The sequence below is a fragment of the Pagrus major genome, chromosome 22 (assembly GCF_040436345.1).
Source record: "Pagrus major chromosome 22, Pma_NU_1.0".
Classification (NCBI taxonomy): Eukaryota; Metazoa; Chordata; class Actinopteri; order Spariformes; family Sparidae; genus Pagrus; species Pagrus major.
In genome coordinates this window covers 2,317,301-2,342,500 of record NC_133236.1, presented here as the reverse complement: position 1 = coordinate 2,342,500, position 25,200 = coordinate 2,317,301, and the positions used below count along the sequence as shown (strand labels likewise).

Here is a 25,200-nt window from a genome sequence, read left to right as displayed (position 1 = left end):
GTGTGTATGTACAGAACCTGCAGTCGTTGAGCAGTGTAGTTGTAGTATTTGAGCCTGTCATTGGCAGCAGCACCCGTGGAGATATTCAACACTCCCACTTTCAACTGGTCCAGTGTTTTATTCGACAGCCGCAAGTCACCAATCAGATGCCAAATGCACTCATCACAACCTAAATGCAAAAAAGAGAAGTCACTTACAGCATCTGTGTTATAAATTCAAATAGTTTGTCTCTAAAAAGTGTACAGTCACTCCACTTACTGATGTTGCACAGGTTGACTGTTGCAGCCTCTGGCAGACACTCTCCTGTATGCACATCACAATGGCCGCTCTCACAGTCACACTCTATGAAAGCAGATGCAATTCATCACACAGTGTGAGACAGAAAGTTTTGCATATCATCTTAAATACTTGATCAGCTGGAAACAGGTCAGCATCTCTATTGTGGGACTGATGGCTTTAGCAGCTGTGTGTTTATAGATTTAGGCTGCATGGTGATGTCATTCAGCTCTCCGCCCAAGTCTTCGAGTCTCAGGCCACAGGTCCACAGCTCTCAGCAGATGCTTCTCTGACATCATGCGCACTACTGTGGTCGTGGGTGTGGGAACATGAATACTTAGCGCAGCCTTTTCCTCTGGGAAAGCGTTATCTGCATTGAATGTTTCCACAAATGGTCTGGGAGTAAGAGCATGGAACATCGGACATGTCATATGACGGACAAAGGACTTACTCTGGCAACCGGAGGGGCTGTAGTCCCAGTAGCCTGGGAGGCAGCGCTCACAGTAACGACCTCCAGCCCCCGGGCGGCACGGACAGCTGTGGGTAAGAGGATGGCAGGTGGAGCGGATAGAGGCTGGCCCGCATTCACACCTCTGACAGCCCTGACAGCTGGAGAAACCAGAGTAGCCCTCCTAGATAACATGAATGAAGAACACTGTATGAAATACGTTGTTCCTACTATTACTATACTACTATGGTAGGTTTGGCTATAATTTTTACGTTTTATGTTGTTTATGTTATGAAAACATCATACACACTAAAGTAATTACCAATTACTTGGTCATCACACATCACTACCCTGGTAAAAAGCCCAGAAAAGCCTCTACTTTCTGAAGGAAACTTAAGAATTTCAGAGTGAAATTCTTGTCATCTTTTACAGAGGAACAATTGAAAGGATCCTCACTCGAAACATCACAAACTGGTTTGGGCATGGCCCAGGAGAGGAAGGCTCTGTAGCAGGTGATTAAAACCACCCAGAACATTATAAGTACTATTCTACAGAGTATATATAGTGATATCAGTGAAGTGAGATGTCTGCACAGAGTCCAACGGACACTAAAAGACAACACCCAACCCAGCGACCCTCTTCTTACCCTGCTGCCATCTGAGAAAAGATACAGTATCCACTGCCATACCACCAGACTACAGAGCAGCTTCTTTCCTCAGGCTGTGAGACTCCTAAACTCATCCTCAACACTCCACCATGAATAGCTTATTTTTCTGACTTAATTTTTATATATATGATTATTTCTCAATTAGTCTGTGTATGTAGCTTAGGGACTCAAAGAAAATGTCAGAAATGTCATTATACAATCTTGTATTGCTGCTTCATGTGAATTTCCTGATATTCCTAGAAGAAACTGGACTGAGCAGTGTCCATACAGTTCCTCTCACCTCACACTGGTCGCACAGTCGCCCGGTGACACCCGGCTTGCAATGACACACTCCTGTTCTGTCGTCGCATGAAGAGGTGCCACATTTATTGCACTCGCACTCTGCGACAGACACAGGACACATGCACTGATAAGAACATTGATGAGACAAATGATGTCACAAGCATGGAGGAAAGGGTTGTTTTTGGACTAGCACAGCCTTGAAAGGTATATGGTAATCCTTGATCCTAAATTGTGACCTTGTCTAGTTTTGGGGTGAAATACACACACAAAATTGATAATAGTGACAAATGAACTCTGCATTTCTTGCTGGATATATTTAAAGACAACACCCACCCCAGCCATAGTTTGTTCTCCCTGCCCTGCTGACGTCTGGCAAAAGATACAGAAGTATCAACGATAGCTGATACTTCTGTATCTTTTACCACCAGACTACAGAGCAGCTTCTTTCCTCAGTTTATGAAACTCCTGAATCCATCCCCTGCACTCCACCATGAAGTTTTTTTTTCTGACTTGATTATTGTTTATTAATTAGTCTGTTTTTGTTTGTTTATGTGAATTACAAAATCAATTTAAAATCTTGTTTTGCATAATAAAAAAGTTTAAAAAAATGTTTTATCTGAAATATTGTATATAATTATTTTGATATAACTGAGATGAAATACAAATAAATGTGATTAAAAAACAAAACAAAACAGATAATACGTCAAAGCTATTCATATGCTGAGTCTACCACAGTGTGACAGTGTAATATGTCAGGTCATCTTGTGCTGTACTACATGATCCTGGAAGAATGCTGAACTGCTGTCACTGGTGTATGAGAGGAATGTTCAGCAGTCTGCCAGAGCAACTGCGTCAACCAACTCAATGAATTTACATGCTTCATTTTACCTCTTACCTCTTACTGCTGGCTTAAGATGGACAAGTGGAATTGTTCAGGTTTCACAGAAGATTAAGTAATAATATCTTCACTCAAGCACAACCTTTGAACATGGAAGCTCTTCTTAATGTCATGAGTCTATGATTGATCAAACATCTCTTAAATGAAAATTAAGTTTGCCGGAGTTACTCCCACCTCTGCAGTTCTTAGAACTTATGGCGTCACCGTAGAAACCCGGGGCACACCTCTCACAGTTGGCACCAGCGGTGTTTCCCCAGCAGTGCTGGCAGTGGCCCGTCACGTTGTGGCACTCATTAAAGATCAGGTTAGGGTCAGAGTTGCTGTTGCAGTCGCATCTCTTACAGAAATTACCAATAGCCATCGGGTTGCCATAATAACCTGGAGCACACCTGGATGGGACAATATTACAAACTTTGAACTCTTAAATGTATAACTGTCTACTACAAACAGTGTTAATATTTAACATGTTCAACATTTGTTGGTGTACTTGGCTAGATCACAATTTGTCTTTTAGGTCACATATTTCAAAATTATTGAGCAAACTTAAACCTAAAATTGTTTTTCTTTATAGGAATAAATCCTGACAAATCATGCTCAATAGAAAGATTGTGCACCACTGTGTTCCGTATAGCACTGTTGGTTGGCCCTCTCTGGGTCAGTGGACGAAGCAACACGGTAAACTCTTTCTCTATAAAGCACTAATTGGTAAACTTGTACCTGAATAATCTTTTGTCAACCAACAACCTGAGACATGCAACTAGATCCCAAGAATGGAACACCCTAAAAACGCTAAGGTAGCCTATAGGACAGAATATGGGGAGGCTGCCTTTGGTATTGCTGTAACCATAATGTGGAATAACATTCAAACTTTTTTTTGAAAGCTTTCTTCTCTGGTATCATATGGTGTTATGAAAGCAACACTAGGTAGTTTTTTTACCTTAAAATAATGTTTCTAAACTCAGTTAAGTGGTAGAAAAACGGTTAATAGGATGAATGGTGACGTCTCTGCAGCCCGAGGGGGGTCGTGCCGGCAGAAACCGCACTGTGTAACTTCTCAGAGCGGGTCGGAACCTATCTGATGTAAAGGCATCTAGTGTGACCTGCTTTACGGCATACGTCACACATTTATTCGTCGGTGGATTTAGCCAGCAGCTACTTGGATTTTTCGTAAACCAATGCCATGGCCGAGCCAGCTAAAAAAGCCAAGAAGGTATTGTCTGAGGAGGCGAAGAAAAGAAAAAGAGAAAGTGATAGAACAGAGCCCGGACACGGATAAATATTGGACCAGCTTACACTCGGTGGCGCGAGCTGAGTAAGAAATGGGTTTCAAGACTGATGGCGACCTAGCCTTGATGCTACTGGATTTGTAAGTCATATATTACATATAGACATATTTATTATCTTACCGACTTTTACTTTGAGTTGATTTGTTGTTATGTGGTGTTCACTGGGGCACTATTTGTCCACAGTTTATAACCGTAATAAAGCTGGGAGATAATCTAATGCTGTCTGTTTCGATAGCTTGCACGTTTTCATGTAGTGACTGTAAACGATGACTAACTTACTAAAACACTATGAACGTCTTGTCTTGAAAAGTTGCAGATTCCTTAGTTCATGCAAATAAACAACGTAATTGTTGAACAGTGTGGTCGGGAGGTAACGTTAGGCTTTCGTTATTATCGGTAACGTGTTGTCGTACCAAGTTGGTTGTAGTTATTACACCAAACACAACGTCAACTTGCGATTGTATTTAGTAACCCCCGAAAACATAGTTATATTTTCAGACGTTACTAAACACATTCACGCCCAAGCGTCGAGTTTTGGAAGTAACTTAGGCAGTGCAATCACTATAACCAACTCGGTATGAGAATAATTCTAGCATGCTAATGTCCTGTGTAGCCTATATGCTAACAAACTACCAACTGCTATCTCTGAATCTAGCTTTTTGTTGGCACTCGATTGAGGTTTTTTCTCAGACAATTTCGTGATTCGCCGGCTCATTTTCCCCAGGGATGCTCATACAGCGACAGTATTTACGACACTGGTAACAGATAATTGCGCTTCTCAACCAGCTGGGGGTAGTAATGAGTCCAAACTACCTAGTGTTGCTTTAAAGGCTGAATTGCTCAAAGAAAATTCTTGCAGTTGTTTTTAATGGTACGGATATGTGTTGAGTTATGGGCTTGTATGTATGTGTGTACATGACTGTGTATGTAAATATGTCTAACTGTTATATTTGTAGATTTTGAGGGCTGGCTCCAGTTTTAAAGCAGGGTTGGTAAGTTATTCTAGAAGCAATTTTGTTACATTTGTTGAAAATCACTTATCATCCCAACAGTTATCAATGAATCAAATGCTCTGACAAAAAAAAAATAAGAGAAAAAAATCCAGTATTTGTGGCTGTCACAGGCATCTAATAAGCCTGGCAAATTGTTTAATTTGTCTTGTGTAGAAATATTGGATAGGTGCTTGTCTGTCTACCTGCCTGCCTACTCTGCCTGCATCCTCACTGGGCATGACTGGAGGCAAGGTGTATATATTGCAAAAGCTATTAGCAAGGTAGTTGAAGAAGAATTGAACAGAAAGTGCAGCCAAAATTTCCAAGTACTAACATGCTAGCTTGAAAGTGGCAAGTACTAACAATAGCCTTGTCTGTCGTTCATGTTCACTATGATAATGTTAGGTGTTTTCTTAAAACTGAGACATGAGGTTACTAGTTGGATATAATTAGCGATGACAGCAATGCGCTGCGCTCACAGTACACAGGCCCTGAGCCTGTTGTTTAGCAGCTAGCTAACAGTAGTGCACAGCAAACCCCTATTGCCAAAGAAAGAGTGGGTGACAGCAGCAGTGACAGGCTGTTGTTCAGCAGCTAAATCAGTAGCACAAAGCAGACAGCCACAGCAGTAAGGAATAACTGTTGCACAAGGTAGCTTTTTCCGTCATGGGAACAATCATGGCGGCTATTGTACCTGTGTTTATATGATGGTGCATTTAACAGAGTTGATATTTTTTGTATGTATTTGTTAGACTAAAAAAGCGAAGAGAGGGGGCGTGGTTATGGCGCTGGACTAGACACACGTCTTTTTGTGAGCTCCTGGCAATATCTGATGTAAAATCCTGTAAATTATCCTTCAACCTCACGAACAGTGATACTAAACATTGGTGGCGACTTATTACAGTATACCAGCGACAATATGCCTACGAAGAAAGTACAAAACAAGCTTAAAGCAAACTCTTCCCAACTGAGGAGGACGACGTCTCAGATGCTAACAGCCTAGCTAACTCAACAGGTGATGCTAGCCCCATGCTTCAAGCAGAGGATGTGGATACTGGAATGGTCCATAACATGGATGTTATTCAGAAACTCGACGGGATCAGAAATGCCACGAAGATTGATGTGGTCTTGAAAGCAATTCAAGATGTTAAGAGGGACTTCTCGGCATGCATGGATGAAGCAGAGGTGCGCATTAGCAACGTGGAGGACACAGTTAACTCAGAGAAAGGCAAGTGTGATGCGCTAGTTAAACAAGTGACTCGCCTCATAAACAAACTTGACGAGCTTGAAAAACCGCTCTCGCCAATCCAACCTGTGACTAGTTAACGTGCCAGAGAAAATGGAAGGGAATGATGCCGTTGCTTTCCTGGAGAAGTGGCTACCTGAAGCACTGGGACCTGCTACATTCCTGACACCACTTTTCATCGAAAGAGCGCACAGGCTGCCCAGCCGGACACAGCATAATTGATCCACCACACCAAGAGTCCTCATCGTGAAGTTTTTAAACTTCCAAGATAAAATCTGAGTGATGCGAGCAGCCAGGGCCAAAGGCAAAGTAATGTGTGGTAGTCAAGAGATCATGTTCTTCCCGGATCTATTGACGGAGCTCCACTGGCAAAGGAGGTGTTTTGATGGGATATTCGCTCCGGAATAGTTTACCCAGCCAAGCTTTGAGTGTCGTCCGACGGACAAACACGTGACTTTGAAACCCTAGCAGATGCTGAAAAGTTTACCCAAGGTTTACAGAACACAAACGACACACAGATTAATTAAAGCGAACTGCTGAATCCTTGATTATCCTTCTGTAACAGTAGTGGTATTTTCATTTAGTTAAAAAGAAAGGAGACTGCCTTGTAAATAAAAAGGGGCTTACATCTGGTTATTGGAGAAGTGGATATTCACTACACTGTCGGCTTTCAGGGAAGAGAATTAGGCTGCCAGAAGGACTATGTTGAACATTAAATAAATGCTTGTTCGTGTAAAATATGTACTTTTGCCAGGGGACACAAATATCCTATCAGTTTTGTTTTGGTCTGTTTTTTTTTGTTTTGTTTTTTTTTCCTTTCAAAGTTATTTCTTTAAGGACTGCTTGGTTTGGTCTAACTGCTCCCTTGTTTACACTGGATCAGTATGTGCACTGCACTGCCACTGTTGCCAACTCCTCAGTAAGGAAAGTCACTACTGGCTGTCCTAAAAGTCGCTAGAAGTCTCTAAATGACGTCATAACCTAATTTGCATAACTGGCCATGTGCATTTAATTGTAATGGACACTGTAGGAGAGAGGAATAACGTTGTGGGAGAGATAAAAAAAACACCCTTAATATGTTTAGAACTACAAATGAACTTATTTTAGTGCAGTGATTTAGTTTAAGTCATCGATAGTTTTTATCCAGGAGACTCATTTACTCAGAGAGGACTTGGTGAAAATACGAAGGAGATGGCCAGGCAAAGAGCTGGCGTCCTGTTTCCCTTCCCACTCTAGAGGTATTATGGTGTTAATTCACAATTCGGTGCCTTTCCAAGTTAACAACACTATTTATGATAAAGCTGGTAGATTTTTGGTGGTTCAAGGAACTCTTGGTTAACGTGTATGGCCCTAATGATGACAACCTATAATTTTTTGAGAATTTGTTTTTGCTGTCGGCCATCCTCCCTGGTAAAATAAGATTGGCAGGTAACTTTAATTGTACTTTAGACCCAAAGCTTGATCGCTCATCAGGGATGGATACCCCCCATCCTCAAACTAGAAAGAAAATGCAACAATATATAAAAGACCTGAATTTATGTGACCCATGGAGAACTCAAAACCCCAGCAAAAGGGAATACTCAGCATCATTTTAAACCCACTCCTGAATGTATTATTTTTTAATCTCATCCTCTCTGCTACCTAGTATAACTAACTGTATATATGATAGCATTGTTTTGTCAGATCATGCCCCAACCTCACTATTTTACAATGATGTACAATTGAATAGATACTCGGCTAATTGCCGCTTACACCCTAAATGGTTACAAGATTCTGACTTTATGAAATTTGTAGGTGAGCACATTGATGTCTACTTCTCAATAAATACGAATCAAACAACTGCAGCCATTAGGTGGGAGGCTTTTAAAGCATATATTAGAGGACAAATGATAAGCTTCACCAGCTCTAAATTTAATAAATTCAAACAGAGAATTAATTAATTAGACTCCAAAATTAGAGAATTAGAGAAAGTGGCTATCATAGATAATTCGACACAAACAAAATAAGAACTACTTAGCCTTGAAGCAAAATATCAGGAGCTCTCCATGCTTAAGACTGAGGACAGTCTATTAAGACTGAAACAAACTTTTTATGACCAGGGTGAAAAGCCTGGTAAATTGCTAGCCTGGCAAATAAAGAAGCTTGAGTCTGACAGAGCCATTAATACAACGAAAGGAGGAATGAACAAGGAGAATTATCTACAGATCCTACAGAAATTAATAACACTTTTGTCTCATACTATAAAACCATTTATAACTCTGACTGCCCACTAGACCTGGTAAACCAAAACAGGTTCCTTGATGGACTGGACATTCCCTGTATTCCTGAAGATACAAAAATTGAATTGGAGAAGAAATTAGATTTGGATGATATTTCTAACGCCGTTACAAGCATGAAAGGAGGTAAGGCATCAGGTCCAGACGGGCTTCCGATAGATATTTATAAATTATTTAAAGAGAAATTAATAGCCCCATTGTTAGATGTTTATTTGGAATCCTTTAAAACGAGTTGCCTCCCTGCTTCATTATGAAGTGCTCTGATCACTCTTATTCTAAAACCAGCTAAAGTGCCAACCAAACGGGGTTCTTATAGACCCATATCACTCTTGAATTCTGATGCAAAGTTTATAGCTAAAGTTCTAGCTATGAGACTAGAGAGGGTCCTAGCAGCCATATATTATTTGTGCAAATTGCCAGGGATTCCACAACGTGAGGAGAGTTCTAAATATAATCCATGCTTACGAAGAGTCCCCTGACGCCGCAACCTTATCACTCGACTCCTTGAGGTGCTTAAACGTTTTGGATTTGGTGATTATTTTTGTAGATGGGTTGAAATTATACTTGTTGATTCTTCTGCAATGGTATCTACTAATAACCTCACCTCTCAGCCTTTTAAACTATTTTGAGGCACAAGACAAGGGTCACCAATTTCACTTTTCATTTTGTAATAGCCATGGAACCATTGGCATTAGCGATTAGATCACACCCCTCAATCCATGGTATTAAGATCGGGGACATGGAACACAATACAGTACTGTACGCTGATGCTACTATTGTGTTTTTATCACATCTTGCAGAATCGATATCATCCCTCTTAGAGTTGATTAATCAATTTGGTAGCATCTCTGGTTTCAAAGTGAACAAAGAAAAATCATCTATTATGTTTCTAAATGAAAACAAGAGGAAGAAACCAGTAGTATCTCACCCATTTGTGAATGCCACAGAAGGATTTAAATACTTGAGTATCAGAATAACCCCAAAGATAAGTAATCTTAGTTCAGTCAATTTTGAACCCATGCTAGTAGAATTGTCGGAAGAGATCACCAGATCTCAGACCAGAACATTGCCTCAATCTATATTGGAAAGAATAAACATAATAGAGATGACTGTACTACCTAAATTTCAATGTTTTTCAATTAATTCCACTAGCTCCTCCTTCTTCATTTTTCCCTAAGGCCAGAAAGCTTCTATCTAATTTCATTTGGAACAATAGGAAGCCAAGACTCAGACTCTCTCTCTCATATTTACCTTTTGATAGGGGAGGGTTACAGTTGCCAAATTTAGAATGGTGTTACTGGGCGGCCCAGTTAAGAGCCGCAATGTTTTGGTTTTCTAAGGATGTTCTCTTGCCCTGGTTAGAAATTGAAAAACTGTCCTCAAAGGGTTTGTAACTGAATAGCTATCTATACTCAGCATCTTTTAAGAAATTAGGGAAAAGTACTGCTAATCTTTTTGTAAAAAACACTATTGTTGACTCCCCAGGGTTGTCCTGTTTCTCCCCAATCTGGGGTAATGATCACTTCACCGAAGAAACGACATGGGTTTTAAAGCATGGTTGAACAAGGGCATAGTAAAACTACAGGATGTATATGAGGATTACAATCTAATGACATTCAATGAGTTTAAGGCAAAGTTTGATGTACCGCAGAAACACTTCTTCAAATATCTACAACTTAGAAGCTTTATTCTGGCACGCTTAAAGAATTCAGTTCAACAACCTCCATCTCCATCTTAGAAACATATGTTACAAAAAATTGTTTCGGCAAAAGACTGATCTCCCAATTTTATAACATGTTGGTTGGACACCATAAGGATAACACCGAAAGTAAGAGACAGGAATGGATACGAGACTTACAAGAAAACATTTCACTCAATGAGTGGAGTAAAATATGTTTAAAGACACACACTCAAACCATCAACACCCGATTGAAATTGATACAATTTAACTGGATAATGCGAACGTATATCTCCCCTGTACAATTAAATAAATTCGATCCTAATATACTTGACCTATGTTATAAGTGTAACAGTCACCAGGGTTCACTATATCACTGTTTGTGGAAGTGTGAAGAGATTCAAAAATTTTGGAGCTCAGTGTTAACATATATTTCTCAGATCACATCTTCCCCTGTACCTTTATGTCCTAAGTTATGTATTTTAGGCATTTATCCCGATGACTGTTTATCTTGTAAGGAAAGAAAAATGGTTGACCTTTGTTTACTCCAGGCCAAACGTTCTTTTACATTATGTTGGAAGAATGTTGGTTGCCCCTCTCTTGACCACTGGTTAAATAACTTAACATCAAGTGTGGCTCTTGAGAAACTGAAAGAGGGCTTCTGAATTTTATAACATTTGGAAGTTGTTTATGGAACTGATAAAGAATGGTGATATTGAAGAGGCATTTGGAGAGTGAGGTAATAGGAAAGAAAATGTATGTACATATTTTTAATTTATTGTGGGGAATGTACCGCTGTATCCTATACTATGAATACTGTGTTTATGTATTTTTTTTAAAATTACTTTATTTAAATATTTGTTTTTATTTAATCCTTCTTAAGTATTATTGTTATCATTATTATTTTCATTTCTGCCATGTGTTGAAGATGTTCAGAGTGTTGGATGTAAATGTATAAATATAAAAACCAATAAATATATGTTTAAAAAAAGAGAGAGCTTATTGAGCGTAGCTTCCTGCAGCATCAAGCCAGTGCATCACACCCCACTTACTGTAATAGGGGTAGGAATGACGTATTTTTAATTGGATTTTGGAAAATCTGCTAAAATAAGCTCTGTGGCAAACACGAGTTTATGATACTTACATGATTTGTTCAGCAAGATAATACGAACAGATGAACACCAATTTTGTGAAGTAAAAAACTAATGTTAGGCTAAAAACAGCCTACAATTTGGTCACATGACTTAAAGGTCACCGCCATAAAGTGTCTTACTATACACATTTTCTATATATTGATCAATCTGCAAGTTGTAAAGTAAGCGACTGCATGTGACTCTTCTCTGGGATCCCTCTCATTCTTCATCGACGCACCTTTTCCAGTAAGTCTCAGCTCTGATGAGGCCCTATTAATTCTGTCTGTGAATGGTGTTTCTAAGTGCTCTTATCAACCTTTTTGCTATTTGTTAATAAACTAATAAATTTTAAACGGAACCATGTCTCCTGCTTTTTGGTATAAAATGAACCTGAATGCCTTCAGTTGTCTGTACTGTGAGAAGTAATATAATTCCCTGGGTAGTGTTGTTGTGCTTTTTGGTGATTAAATACCAACCTAACTGACCACCTGCTTGCCACATGACCAAAAAACAAAATAGACCCACTTCAGGTGTTTGAGAAGAATTGGTTTTGTTACAATTCACCTGTTATTGTATTAGTTCTATAAAACTTTGGAAAAAGAAAAGTTTAATCACCGATGGAAGCTACAGTCCAACCTCAGTCAGTGATCTTTGCTTTGTATTGAATGTGTCCAGAGAGGATCATAGCTTACATTGACTTATTTATCTTCTTGATTGGTTGTTCAAAGCCGTCTCAGCACTAACCTCTCACAGAAATGTCCAGCGTAGCCCTCTTGACACTTGCACCGCAGAATGGCACCTCCTCTGTCACAGTGCACTGCAAAGCTGGCCAGACACACAGGGGAAAGTATTTCAGACATTACCCACTGCTTGCCAACACAGTCTTGTGGCTGCAGAAACAAGAATGGACTGGCTTACTTATTGGTGGGGACAGAGAGGGGGCAGGCACAGGGTCGGCAGGTGTGGTGTCTGTCTAGGCTGGGAGCCAGCATATAGCCATCTTCACACATTTCACAGAAATCACCTGCACTGTGGTCCCTGCAGTTCTGGAAGGAGGTATATTACAAGTGAGTGGCTTATTTGATAAAATTGAAAAATCTCTCAGTTACAGTACAATAAATTAAATTTTCTTGCTTGATCTAATACATACTAAATGACAATTAATTTGAGAAAACTTACTTTACAAACACCAGTGATGTCATCGCAGTAATCTGCATGGCCTTTGCAGTTACACGGTAAGCACAAGTTTTGCTCACTCCGGAAAAATCCCATCATACACACCTGCAGTGGATAAAGAAATAAACACTGATCAGTCACAACATTACATGTGATGTGATTAACATTGATCATCTTGTCACAATGCAATGCTCTGCTGGGAACCCTTGGGTCCTGGATGCCACTTGAGACACGTGACCCATCTAAACACTGTTGTGGACTAAGTACACCCCCTAATGGCAACGGCATTCCCTGATGGCAGTGGCCTCCCCAGCATGACAATGTTCCCTGACACACCACAAAAACTGCTCAGGAACGGCCTGAGGAACGCAACAAAGAGCCCAAGGTGTTGACCTGGCAATCAATATCCGCACATGGCAAGTACTTTTTAACTGTTGACTAACTAAACTTACTATTGATACTAATTATACTGTGTTCTCAAATGGAGGGGACACTGACCCACTGACTAATAATCACCATTAAGTCCGACCGGCAGCAAGCAAAAATACTGAAATAAAAGCTAGATCTTTTGGCTACAAACCATACAGTAAATCATTCAGTGACTGAGAAAGTAAATACCGGGAATTCCTATAACTTGGGTTTACTCTCATCTGTAGGCTAACAATATCCTATAAGTTTGTCTCATCTTGTTGCAGATACATGTTACATGTGCCTTTTTGCAAAGCAATTTTGCATAAACCGTATTCAGTTTTGCTACAAAACATAAGGGGCTCTATCTTACGCTTGTTGCAAAGTGGCGCACAGCACAGTGCAAGCGCCATTGCTAGTTTTAGACCGACACAGTTGTCATTTTCACGCACAGTGCCCAAGTTGTGTAAATAGCAAATGTACTTGCGCCCACCTGTGTGCCCCTGGGCATGTTGGTCTTAAAATGAGGTGTAGTCAGGTGCACTGCTGGTGGATTGCTATCTTGAGGCAGCAGAAAGCAACTGTGCAATAGACCAACAAAAAGCCAGTCTAAAGTCAAAATGGTCAGCCTGTTTCCTGCTATTTAAAGGATGCATTAAATACACAGGCGGGCTCACACCATTCATACACTCAGATTTTATGATTTGAGAGGCTGCTTTCAGTTATCTTAAACATGTCACTATAACAAATATTGTGGCACATTTAATTGACAAAACTAAAAGCTGTAGTTATAAACTCTCCAAAGGAAACAAGTCAGGAGTTTTAAATAATTAATAAAGTTTATCAGCTGTTCCTCGTGTGCAAATGCACGTTTAATGTAGAGATACCCATATCGTTTCTGCTGCTGGAGGATCGATGCAGGTAATGTCAGGTAATATTTTCTGCATTAAGGACGTAATTCACCCTCTCATTCCACCGTTATTGATAAGAAAGATACTTTTTATGAGCTGTCCTGCCTGATCCATGGACTGAGATCCACGTACACACAGAGGGACACGCAGCAGCGCTCCTTCCCCTCCTCAGTTTATCTTTTTCATAAACAGTCAAACAGAGTTGTTGATAGGACAGGTGATTGTGTAATGGAGGCGCATTGGGAGCAGAGGGTCCAGCAGCCAAGGATCACGTCCCTGTCCTTCACTGAAGATGAGTGCCACTGGTTTATATGCACTGGTACACCTGGCTCTTAAAGGGAATGGGAGACAACACTCAGATTGGTTTGATTTATGTTCCACCCAAAACACACCCATGACTAATTCAGAGTCTAAATACCACCTCTTTGCGCCTACGCCAAACTTTGCATCCAGATTATCCACCGTTTAAGTAGCAAAATGGACTTGGACACGCCCTTAACGCACTAGCGCGCTGCGCTTTAGACCACACACTATAGACCATCTAAATAGGGCCCAAGCTAGTTACTAACAGCACAGAACTAAATCAACTTAACTGGACACTGGACTGGACAAAAATCAAGTTAATTTCATGTTTATTCGTATTGTTCAAAGTGACAGTACAGTGTCTCAGTAGGCTTACAGATCTACAACATTAACTTTTCCAGAGGAAATTATGGTCATTATCAAGGTGAATATATTATCATGGCTATACACAGTATGTGATTTCAGGGGGTGCAAGACAGGATGCCATCCCCCTTGTTAACAAAATGACCAAAACTCATCCACCTTGTTGACCTACCATCCGTTTAGTCAAAATGTACTTTATATGTTCAGTCTAAAATTTACAGGCAGTTCAAAATCAGTCTAACTCATATCTGAGACCATTGCGATTATTAAAAGTGGGACTCCACTCGACAGCTCAGAGCATGTTTTTAGCAAACATATCTGCTCAAATCTGAACTGAGGGCACAGGAAATAAAAAATGTCAGCACTGAATCAGAACACAAGTTAGGCATTATTATGATTTTGACCTTTCCTTGAGGAAATTTCCACTAAGTGTTTGAGCTTTGAGTTAAAAAAATAAAATAAAATTTCTACTGTTCTACTCAGTTTTGTCTTGGAAATGAGCATCCCACCTAAAAATGACCAATACCACTACTGGCTGTACAATACAGTTTTTCCAATACAGACTCAGGGCACCATTGCCAGTCAAGTAATCTGCTTTACTCACTTGGAATCACAAATCTTAGCCTGAATGACATACCTTAGTCAAGGCCAAACACATACTTATTTTTGTAATCTTTTTTTCGCCGTTATACACATAGCTTCACATCACATAGTACACTTTTTATGCACTTACAGCACGATAGCTATCTGTCTATGTCTGAAAGGTAATATAATTTAATTTTATAATTTATTCTTTAAACTGCACCAACTTTATCCCCGCCCCCCCCCACACACACACACAAACACACACAAACAGCCCTTTGAACATCTTTGAACATTTGAAGCAGCACCATTCAATGAGGCAGACAATAGCGCTTTGTTTGCAGCAGTCTGTAAGAACTCCATAGTTTGACCTCCTTGTTCCACCCAGTCAACTCGACAACACTGATGCTGTTCATCCAGAACAGGCAGAAGATGGAACATTCCATAGACTCCCAGCACTGTATGCTTACTTACAGTATGACTCACATTTTCCTTTGATTTATTCACGGATGGGATGTGAAACAAAGACATGCTGCTATACCGGTCTAATGTGAAACATCCTGTGAACAGCAGCATTCGTCCCACAAGCCCTTTTCTTGTGGCTTCCCTGAACAACAGCGCACATACACTCATACTGGATCCATCCATCACGACCATATAAACAGTCAATGTATTAAACCGTCATGTAAACAAATCCTGAAAATACAGCTAATCATGCAAACGGGTTTGGTCCTCACAGATAAATGAGAAGAGTTTTGGCTCCAAATGGTCCAAGCCATTAGGATTATTAAACCACAAATTTATGGGAAACCACTTAGATTCTGAGCTAGTTACCATTTGTAAAGCCATGGTTCAGGCCCATTAGCTGTGTGACAGTTTGTGATGGGTGAAACAGCTGCAGTGTGTATACACAGGGGAGCACAGGGCACGGGGTTGAGGGTTAGAGGGAACTGTAGCATATGGTCTTGAGGTAGGACATGGACTCTTTAGACTCCTCTAAAGTTGAAGGAATGTATCTCAAGTTTACAACCCCATAGCTTGTGGAATAACCTTTTTTCAGCCCATGTTTGGATGACTCTTAAACATTTTGGGAAATAGACTTGAATCAGAACGTGGTCTGAAGTTAGTAAATAATCTGTATGGAGTTGAAAAGTTGTATGGAGTGGAAATTCATTTAAACAAGGGGATCTAATTTATTTAACCAGAGCTTAAAATTAAATGTAAAAACAATTCCTTATGGTTTAAGGGGTGTTGGAACTACTTTTTGATAAATTGCAGTTTATCCATCGAATAAATGCAATGCAAACACAACACATAATCAATGCTAATGCTGCTACTTACCTTCTGGGTGTGTAAATAGGCAACTATTTTGGACCACATAAGCCATACAAACTTTATATGGTGTTGATATGTTGAAACCATGTAGAATCTAAGTACAAAAGTGAGTCAGGTTGCTTGTTTATACATAACAAAGTTTACCTTGGCTACATTATATTTTGGTTTTGACAAACATGCTTGCTTGAATCACAATACACATAGTTTTAAGTTTTCTCCCTGTCAAAAATGTAGGCTAGACATAGTTTTTCTGTTTATATAAATATTGTTAACCTCTAGTAAACACTGCCTATTATTAGTTTACCCTGCCGGTTACCTCAGTTTGAGAACCACTGGGTAAAAACAACCAAGATACCAAATACCCAATAAACAACTTTAGAGTTGTTGGTAGTCATAGTCTACTTTCATTATGGACAGAGCCAGGCTACCCATTTCCTCCTTAGTTGTTAAGCTAGGCTTACTCTAACTTCCACGGATTTAGGGGTGATATCAATCTTCTCATCTTACTCTCAGAAACACAGCAAATAAGTGTATTTTGACAAATCTTTAAATTATCAACTTATCATCACTTATCATTCTGAAGTGAATGCTAATTGCACAATGTAATGGCTGTGAAATAATAACACCATCTGCATTTGGTCAATTCCCTATAAAAATCGCTTTTACTATGCTTTTCAGTCTGCCAATGGGCTGGAAAAATGAAGGTCAAATTACAGCACTAAGGAAGCAAAACAGGAAGAGGCATTGTTTTCCCTGGTCACTATCCCCAGGTAACAGTGGAACAACTGGAATAACTGTGGAAACTCTACACTGCAAAAGAAAAAGAACCCCTGTGCATTTCTTCTTTAATTATTAATTCAATACAATTTTCTATTTTTTAGAAATGATGGTGACTTAAATTAATCAGAAACTTTTATGTAAATTAAAACAATTGATATTTGCAGCTTTCTGCTATCTATGAGCATACTGAGTAATGTGATTTTTTTTCCTGCAGCTCTCACACTGTGCCCAATACAGTGGAGAACAAAGATGACATTCAACACGATACATAGCTTCTCTCTGTGTTTTCTTGTGAAGCACCCTCTTCTAATGCTCTGCTCGGGCTGGTTAGTATTTATCAGTGTATTTCCTGTGTGGTGACTGAAAGCTAAAATTGCTTTCTGCGATACAGAGCCAAACAAATGGAGCTAGTATTAAGCTCAAAAACAGAACTTGGCTCTTTAGATGCGTGCTGTCTAAAGTCAACACACTCTCTAATCCTGTAGTGCCAAAATTGTGGCCATGCTCTCTCCATGCAGGGTGGGAAGGCTCTATGACAGAGAGTTAAATCTCTGGAATGTAGTTTTATAAAGATAACTTGTGATTGTTCCTTCGCTTGTGTACTTGTGTGTGTTTTCATGTACAGTGCATCTACTAGCTTTCCCAGAATGGGAGATTTAAGTGGATTAAATGTTAAAGCTTGAAGGTTGGATCTCATTTCCGCTCTGCCTCCCAACTGGAGCTGACTGCTGTGTATACTGCCCTTGAAGAGGGCTTTAGACACTGGATTTACTCATGCTAACTCCTCCAAACATCCTCAGGACACTACAGACCCTGGGTCATGAGAATCTCATTGTAAGTCAATAACTATAAGACAGACTGTCTGGCTGCAGAGGCGAGGCCTCTTCTCTAGGGACCCCCTACTCAAATAACTCAGACTGAGAAATGTACAACAAAAAATAAATGATGTAGTGATGTTTAAATTGCACTAATTTAGCATTGCCAGTTTTGGGGATTGAAAACCTCCACATTCTCTATGACATGTTTGACCTATAGCCCATTTTCCCAGAATGTTTCTTCATACGAATAAGCTCTAACCAAAGCATAGCTACTTAGATCTCTGTTGCCAAAAATTATGGCTTTCCAGTACAGTCCTATTGGGCCATTGGACAAAAATCAACTCCAAAATCATCCAAAGCAGCCGCCAAATAATGACAGCCAAAGTGTTATGGAACATTTCTGTAAAAGGGTAAAGTTGTAGTTTAACTATGACCTGACATCGTGTTCTACTTAGCACATGTACTGATGACTAACATGACATCAAAACTGTACAAAAAGATTGTCAACCAATACATTTTATTATGAAGCAAGAAATCAGGACACAATTTTGGGTAGATTTGTTGCAAACAAGTGTTACAAGATCACACAATCTGGAGAACAAGATGGTGCTGTAAAGTTCAGCATTTAGAATGGTTTCGCTCAGACTGATATTGCTAGAAAATAATATCAATATTGGTCGACTGCAAAACCCCACATCACATTCAATAAGATTTTTTTCCACGTCCAATGCCAGCGTTTAAAACATGAATAAGGTTAGGGACTAATTCGCCTATGGGGTGAAGTCTATTTAAAGATCACAGGTAGGTTAATGAAAAACCAAATGTCAAGTGCAGTTCTTTGACACAATGTGAACTCAAGTCTCCTGCATGAATGAGACCCTACACGCCCATGCAGCACTGTTACCCTTACACCCTTACTTTCTGCCTTGCTACATTGAGGACACACCTCATTTTACAATAACAAAAATCTTGAAGTGCAGAATCATCCTATATCTACATATTACATAATACATAATACAGATTTTCTAAAAATACTGGGGTGGATAATAGATGACTCAGAAATGGGGCTGTCAGTGACCTCACTCAGGTTTATAAGAGTTACATTCTTCACTATGTGAGTATTGGTTGATTTTGCTGCACCTGTGGATACTGATGGTAGCAATAAGTTGTATTGCCACTATGGTGAAAAAAAAAGAGAGAGAAAACGATTTACTTCTTGTGAAAATGTATATTGTATTGCATAATGCAAATGAATTCATTTTTGAATTTCTTCAAAATGACAATTGCATTGACCACAACAAATTTGCCTTGAAAAGCTGTACTCCATCAGATATGCAACCGAAGACAAGCAGTTGGGCTATCTGTTTACAGTGCAGACTAACCAACAGTGAGCTGAGAGGCAAAAAAAAAGACACAGTGATACTGATATCAAAATGTTGCTGTCTGCATCACACGAAATGCATGCAAGCACCGTAACATCTAGTACATGCATGCTTTGTTTCCTGTGAATCCTTTTGTGTGAGTTCTCAATTTTAATCATGTGTAAAAGACAGGTTTACCAGTAACTATTAAACTACTATATTGGGAGGCAGCATAACAGAATTGAAATAAAATGAAATGCAACCTTAAGTAGCATTAAAAATGGGTGTTTATACTGAAAAACTTAGTTTAGTTTTAGTAGATCTAAACAGATTAATTGAAATAACAGAACTATAATTACAATTTTTGCTGAAAACTTGGTGCACAGTTGAAAATTTGGCCTCTGAGCCTAGATCTTTTGGAGGTAAAGTAAAACAAGGGAACATTTGCCAGTGGTCTTGGATGGTTTCTAATGCCCTACTGTCTATTGTGCTCTCTCCTTCTCTCTCACTTTCTCTGGAGTGTTGTTCAACATTTGGCACCTGGTTTCCATTAGGGAACTGTCAGGGAGGGGCAGAAGGGGCATGACAGTGGTGTAGACTGTAACTCAGAGCTCATGTGAGCTTTAGCCTTGGGGTACCTCTCATGACACAAACACACATGTGTGAATGCAAAGCAGGACCATTGTGAAGTCCAGACAGTCACATAGAACATTTACATTTACATTTAGAGCATTTAGCAGATGCTTATGTCCAAAGCGACTTACAATAAGTACATTTGTCACAAGAAGGAAACCACAACATATCACCATCGATTAGAAGTCCTAAGATGGCTCTCCAGACAGCCAGAAGTAATCCCTCCCAAAACATTCACAAACCTGCCTAATCCTTCACCTTAACATTTCCATACATGATAATCAGCCTCAGAAAAAGTCATAAAGTAAACATAGCTTTGCTAGGGCTTGCTGTTTACCAGCCATAAAGAGATTAAAGCAAATCGTACTTACTTTCAGCACCAACTGTTTTTGTTCCCCAAGCCTGGCGGCAGAAGCTGGATAGACAATCCCTGGGAGGATGCAGAAAAGGCAGAGGCAGGACAAAGACTTAGCAGCCATATTTGTGTGTTTGCCAAGTGGAGCACTGATCAGTGTTTTCCTCAGTGTCTCCGTCAATGTCTCCTGGCTGTAGGAAACTATCTGGGCAACTCCTCTTGCTCTGCTGCTCCTGTTGGCTTCCCTGTTCCACTACTTCAACCTCCAGATGTGGCACTGCACCTAGTCCCGGCCCAGGCTGAGTGCTGTAAAACAAACTTGTGTGGACTTCCTCCCTTTCTCTCCCTCCCTCCCTGCTCTGATTCCACTCCCCTAGCGGACTTGCCTCTCCCCTGAGCCTGAGCCTAAATCACATACAGATGGGAAGGCTGGAAACTGAAGGAAAAGAGTGAGAGTGAGAGAGAGAAAGAGAGAAAGAACGACAGGCAGAGAGGCAAATGAGCAACAGAGGGCTTCTGTCTCTTGAGCAGAAGGCAGGCTTGAAGCAGACAGTGCAACCATCCAAACTGCACATCTCTCCTCTGACTGGCAGAGTCAGATTGAGTCCCCATCTCAATTTGCAGGACCGGGACACCCTTTCACCTTGAGCTCAACAGGCAGCACTCCTCACTCTACTGTCCCCTCTCCCCTCCCCTATCTGTTGGCCAGGGTGGGTAGAGGGTCTAAGCTTCAACACTCACTCTGCACTTCACAGGCAGAAAAGAAACAGCTGCAACTCGCAGTCCCATACATGAGCTCTCTGTTTGTTTTTTCCAAGGTCAGACCATCAAAAGCTGCTAAATTTAAGGATATTATGTGAGGCTCTTCATGGTAAGAGCCAGAGTGTAACACTTCCAGGACAAAGACCATATTGTCATAGACTGAAAACAGTAGATCCCTTAGATCTGAATTGCTGGACACTATGAAGGCCACCAACAAGTACTGTTGCTTATGCTGAAACTGATGCCTCTAAGCAGGCATGTTACACAGGTTCAAAGACAGTTGTGACTTCTTCACAAAGACCATGTTGTATGCAGTTCCAAATATGTCCAAGTTATGTGGTGCTGGCCCATAGGACCATGTGGTAGCTATATGTCTCAAGTGACTAATAAACAGGTTGTCACATTCCAGTTATGTATAGCAAAGATGTCATCCACACAAGGCCTCGGGCAATGCTATATTTACTACTCCAAACAGAAACAGGGTTATGCTATGATCCCAGTTTATGTTCTCTGGCTTCCTGTTTTATTTTGAAAATGTTGCCCTCTTGCGTCGTGTCTAGCTTTTCAGTTCCTCTTTCCAGTGTTTTTCCGTTCCTGCCTCACCTGTCCATTTCCCTCCACCTGGAACACTCCACCTGTTCCTCATCCCATCATTAGTGTGTCTGTATATAGTCTTTGTTCTCCCTCCATGTCTTCGTCAGTTCGTTCCGTTTCCGTCCGTGATGTCCTGTTCCTGTTTCCATGCCCTTCCGTGTTGTTCCTTGTTCTTCCGACTTCGCCTGTGTCCGTCTTGGTCCGTCATCCTCCGTGTCCGTCTGCCTTCCCCCGTGTTGCCACCCTACTTCTTCTCCAGTGTTTCCTCCAGTGTCTCCTCGTGTTTCCCGTTTGGTATATTTCTGGTTTTGGTTTCTTGTTTCTCTTTTGATTTGTACTTTGCTTTTGTTTGCACTTTGTGTTGGCTTTTTGTTGCTAATTTGTTTTTGTCCTTGTGACTCATTTTGGTTTGTCTAGATTTCTCTGTTTTGTATTTCAGCTTTGTTCAGTAAAGCTTGCTTTTTGTTCCCCTATCCAATCCTGCCTCACCCGTGTGTCTGCATTTGGGTCCTCATCTCTTGTAACTTTAACTCATAACAGGTGTTAAAAATGTCAAAATGACTTCTTATCACTTTTTGTCAAAGAAAATATAAAGTATAATGTTACTACAAGACCATTATTGAATGTATACGTTGAAACAGCATTGAAGTGTTGCAATGAACATATACAAGCTGGTGTTATGGTGTGTTCCCACAAAAAGTAAAGCAAATATTTAATGCATGATGCTTACAAATTCAACGCAAAGTCAAACAAATTGATGTGTATGATGCAAAATGGTTAGTCAGCCAGCTTTGGAGGAGAGAGTCAGGTGCAGGGCCAGACCTTATGGAAGAATAAACATCCAGAGTCACATCGTATTCTGCTCTGATCTGGAGCCATTCACAGACGGGAAGAGAGCTCAGAGCATGCATTTTAACCTGTGAGATTTAAAAGTGGATAGTTATGAACTTGACAGCACCAGTGATCAGTGGAGGTGACCTCAGTTGCCGGATGCATATGTACTGTAATGTTGACTGTTGACTGGAGCTGGAGGAGAACTGTACTTCATGTCATTAATGTAAAGATGAGAGGGGCAAAAGAGAAACAGAATCTCTGATGATTGCTGAGTTCACTGAGAGGCTCAATTGAATTCAAACACATAGATGCACACGGCCTCATTACGTGATGTTGCTCGCTATAGCTTATAGATAATGCACAGTTGTGTATTCTGGGATGAAAAAACACTCATACGGGTAATGTGAATCAACACAAATAAACTGTAGTCAAACTGTGGTGAGCACTGCAATGTGAAAATTTGCTTTGCGTTCTTTGTGAACACACCACTGTGCTGTAAACCTCCTTAGTACACTACTGAATGAAGCAAATCGCAACCAAGTACTGCATATACTGTAACGTTGATATGAGTCCTTTTTCCACTTTCAACAGGCCCACGCAAAATGTACGCAGTCTACCTTTAGTTATTTAAGATGTCTGTCCCTTAACAACATTTGGCATTAGGGAAAACCCAAGGTTGTGGGCTATACCACTCAGGAAGTTTAAGTTAGCAGGCAAAGCTAAACATTCTTTTTTTTCTATCTATTTATTGCACATTTTGTTAATTTTACAAACAAGGAACAACAGAACAAGAAGGCACATGTAGGTAATTGATAATAATAACAAAAGCACTACTAATAATATAATAATAATAATAGTAAATAAGATAAATAAGTGGGTATATATCAACATACACATATATTGTTACGGTTTCACCAGAATACTGAGTTGGACCCAGAAGCAGACACTGACTCAGGGTTGCAAAAATAACAATACAAGTTTATTGGCTCAAAAAAGGGAAACAAAAGGCGAGCACGTGAGAGCCACTTCACGAACTGAGGGATATCCTGATCCCGAACAAAACACAACGGCAGGCGTGGAAGCCGGCAGGCGAAAAGTGGACAGGCAGGCAGGCAGGCAGGCAGGCAGGCACCGGGAAACACACCCCCGGATCTGGAGACAGGCAAAAATACAAAAAGGGTTAGCTTACAAGCTGGTTGACACGAGAGACGATACACACAGGAGTGGCCGAGACAGAAGTGATACCGCGTATGAAGACTGATACTCTGGCGAGGATAGGAGGGAAGCCGGGGTTCTTATACAGCCAGGTAATGAAGATGATGAGGAACACCTGGTGCTGCCTGCCGGTGAAGCCGCGCCCCTGCCATACAACCACACACACTAAACAGACCCTGCGAAAAGGAAGGCTTAAAGGGTGACAGGAAAAAACACAGATCACACCATGACATATATGTAGTTAACCAGCTTCTATTGGGGAAGTGGAAAGTGTTGAACCTAGCTTGTTTACAGTAGCAGCATTCCACTGATGTTTCTTTTTTTCATGGTATTACAAGACATGTTCTGTAGTCAAGTTTTCAAATGTAACGCAAGAAAATCTCCAGCAAAAGAAAATGCTCTATTGCTAGTAATTGCATCGCTTCAAAAGTTAAAAAAAGGAAAAAGCCGTATCTTGCTGAGCAAAACATGATATTATTATACATTTTTGTTGAGGAATGCAGGGTGATGCTAACTTCAGGGTTAGCCTAAAAAAGCTTCATTCCTGCCACTTTTTTTAAGGGGTTGGCGGCATCAAGATAAACTGTTGATGGTGCTAATTCTGCAGTTGGGTGCCAGTAAACCATTGCAGAAGAAGAGCATGCAAGTTAAAGCTAGAACAATGGAAAGCCATGTGTAAAATATGAGGGTACTGTAGAATTTATGCTTATGTCATGTATTTATTTGAGGAAGACTTCAACAATTTTGTTTTCTTTAGATGGATAGATAACTTATTTGGAGTGGTAGCTTGAGCCTTGTTCAAGCATCTATCAAAACTGCTATTTTTAATTGTACTATTCAATATTTGTACACCCTGCTGCTGTCTAGCAAAAAATACAGAAGTATCTTCTTTCTTCAGGCTGAGTCTTCTTTTTGTTTCTCCTGTTAAAAGGTTTTTTTTTCTTCAGTGTGTCAAGTTTTTCCTAACTCAAATCAAGGGTCTAAGGACAGAGGGTGTCGTTCACTGTACAGATTGTAAAGCCCACTGAGGCAATATGATTCTGATTTTGGGCTATATAAATACAATTGATTTGATCTGATTTTGATCTTCCACTCCAACACGAATAGTTTATTTTTCTGACTAAATTCTTATTCATTAATCATTTTGTATAGTTTTTTTGTGTGTATGTAGCTTAGGGAATCTGTCTGAGAAACAGACAGAAATTTCATCAAATAATCTTATATTACATAATGACAAATTAATTAAGTCTGTTTCCATTTCACTTCGTCCCAATTTGTTATGATAGATTACATAAACTTTGACCTTTTGACAAGTGTAAACATGTCTTTGTGAAATATTTAATAAAAAAAACCCCCAAAAAACCACAGTCTTATGTGCAAACTGAAAATGAACGTAAAAAAGGGGGTAAAAACCCTCTTAGTGGCAGCGCCATGCTGCCCCTGAACACAGTACATTGTGTTTGTCCAATATCTTAGAGTAAAATAATAAGTTGGTTAGCATTAGCTATCTTCTTCTATGGGGCCACTTGTGGCAGTGGCAAAGACCAGGCTATAATGGGAAGTCATGTGACATCAGCACCCTGCACCA

The 25,200-nt window shown here is 40.1% G+C and overlaps 1 protein-coding gene across 1 annotated transcript in view; it reads right to left on the bottom strand.

Annotated features, from left to right (window-relative positions):
* The window catches only part of lama4 (laminin, alpha 4), a 54,370-nt gene extending 33,893 nt beyond the window's left edge, over positions 1-20,477 (bottom strand). The window contains exons 1-9 of the mRNA XM_073492854.1: positions 20,224-20,477; positions 12,362-12,463; positions 12,101-12,228; positions 11,927-12,007; positions 2,746-2,960; positions 1,672-1,772; positions 728-908; positions 259-342; positions 18-169 (exon numbers count right to left, since the gene is read on the bottom strand). Of these exons, the coding sequence (XP_073348955.1) occupies positions 18-169; positions 259-342; positions 728-908; positions 1,672-1,772; positions 2,746-2,960; positions 11,927-12,007; positions 12,101-12,228; positions 12,362-12,463; positions 20,224-20,331 (1,152 nt within the window). The 5' untranslated portion in view covers positions 20,332-20,477. The remainder of the gene's footprint in view (positions 1-17; positions 170-258; positions 343-727; positions 909-1,671; positions 1,773-2,745; positions 2,961-11,926; positions 12,008-12,100; positions 12,229-12,361; positions 12,464-20,223) is intronic.
* Between the last annotated feature and the right edge of the window lie 4,723 nt (positions 20,478-25,200).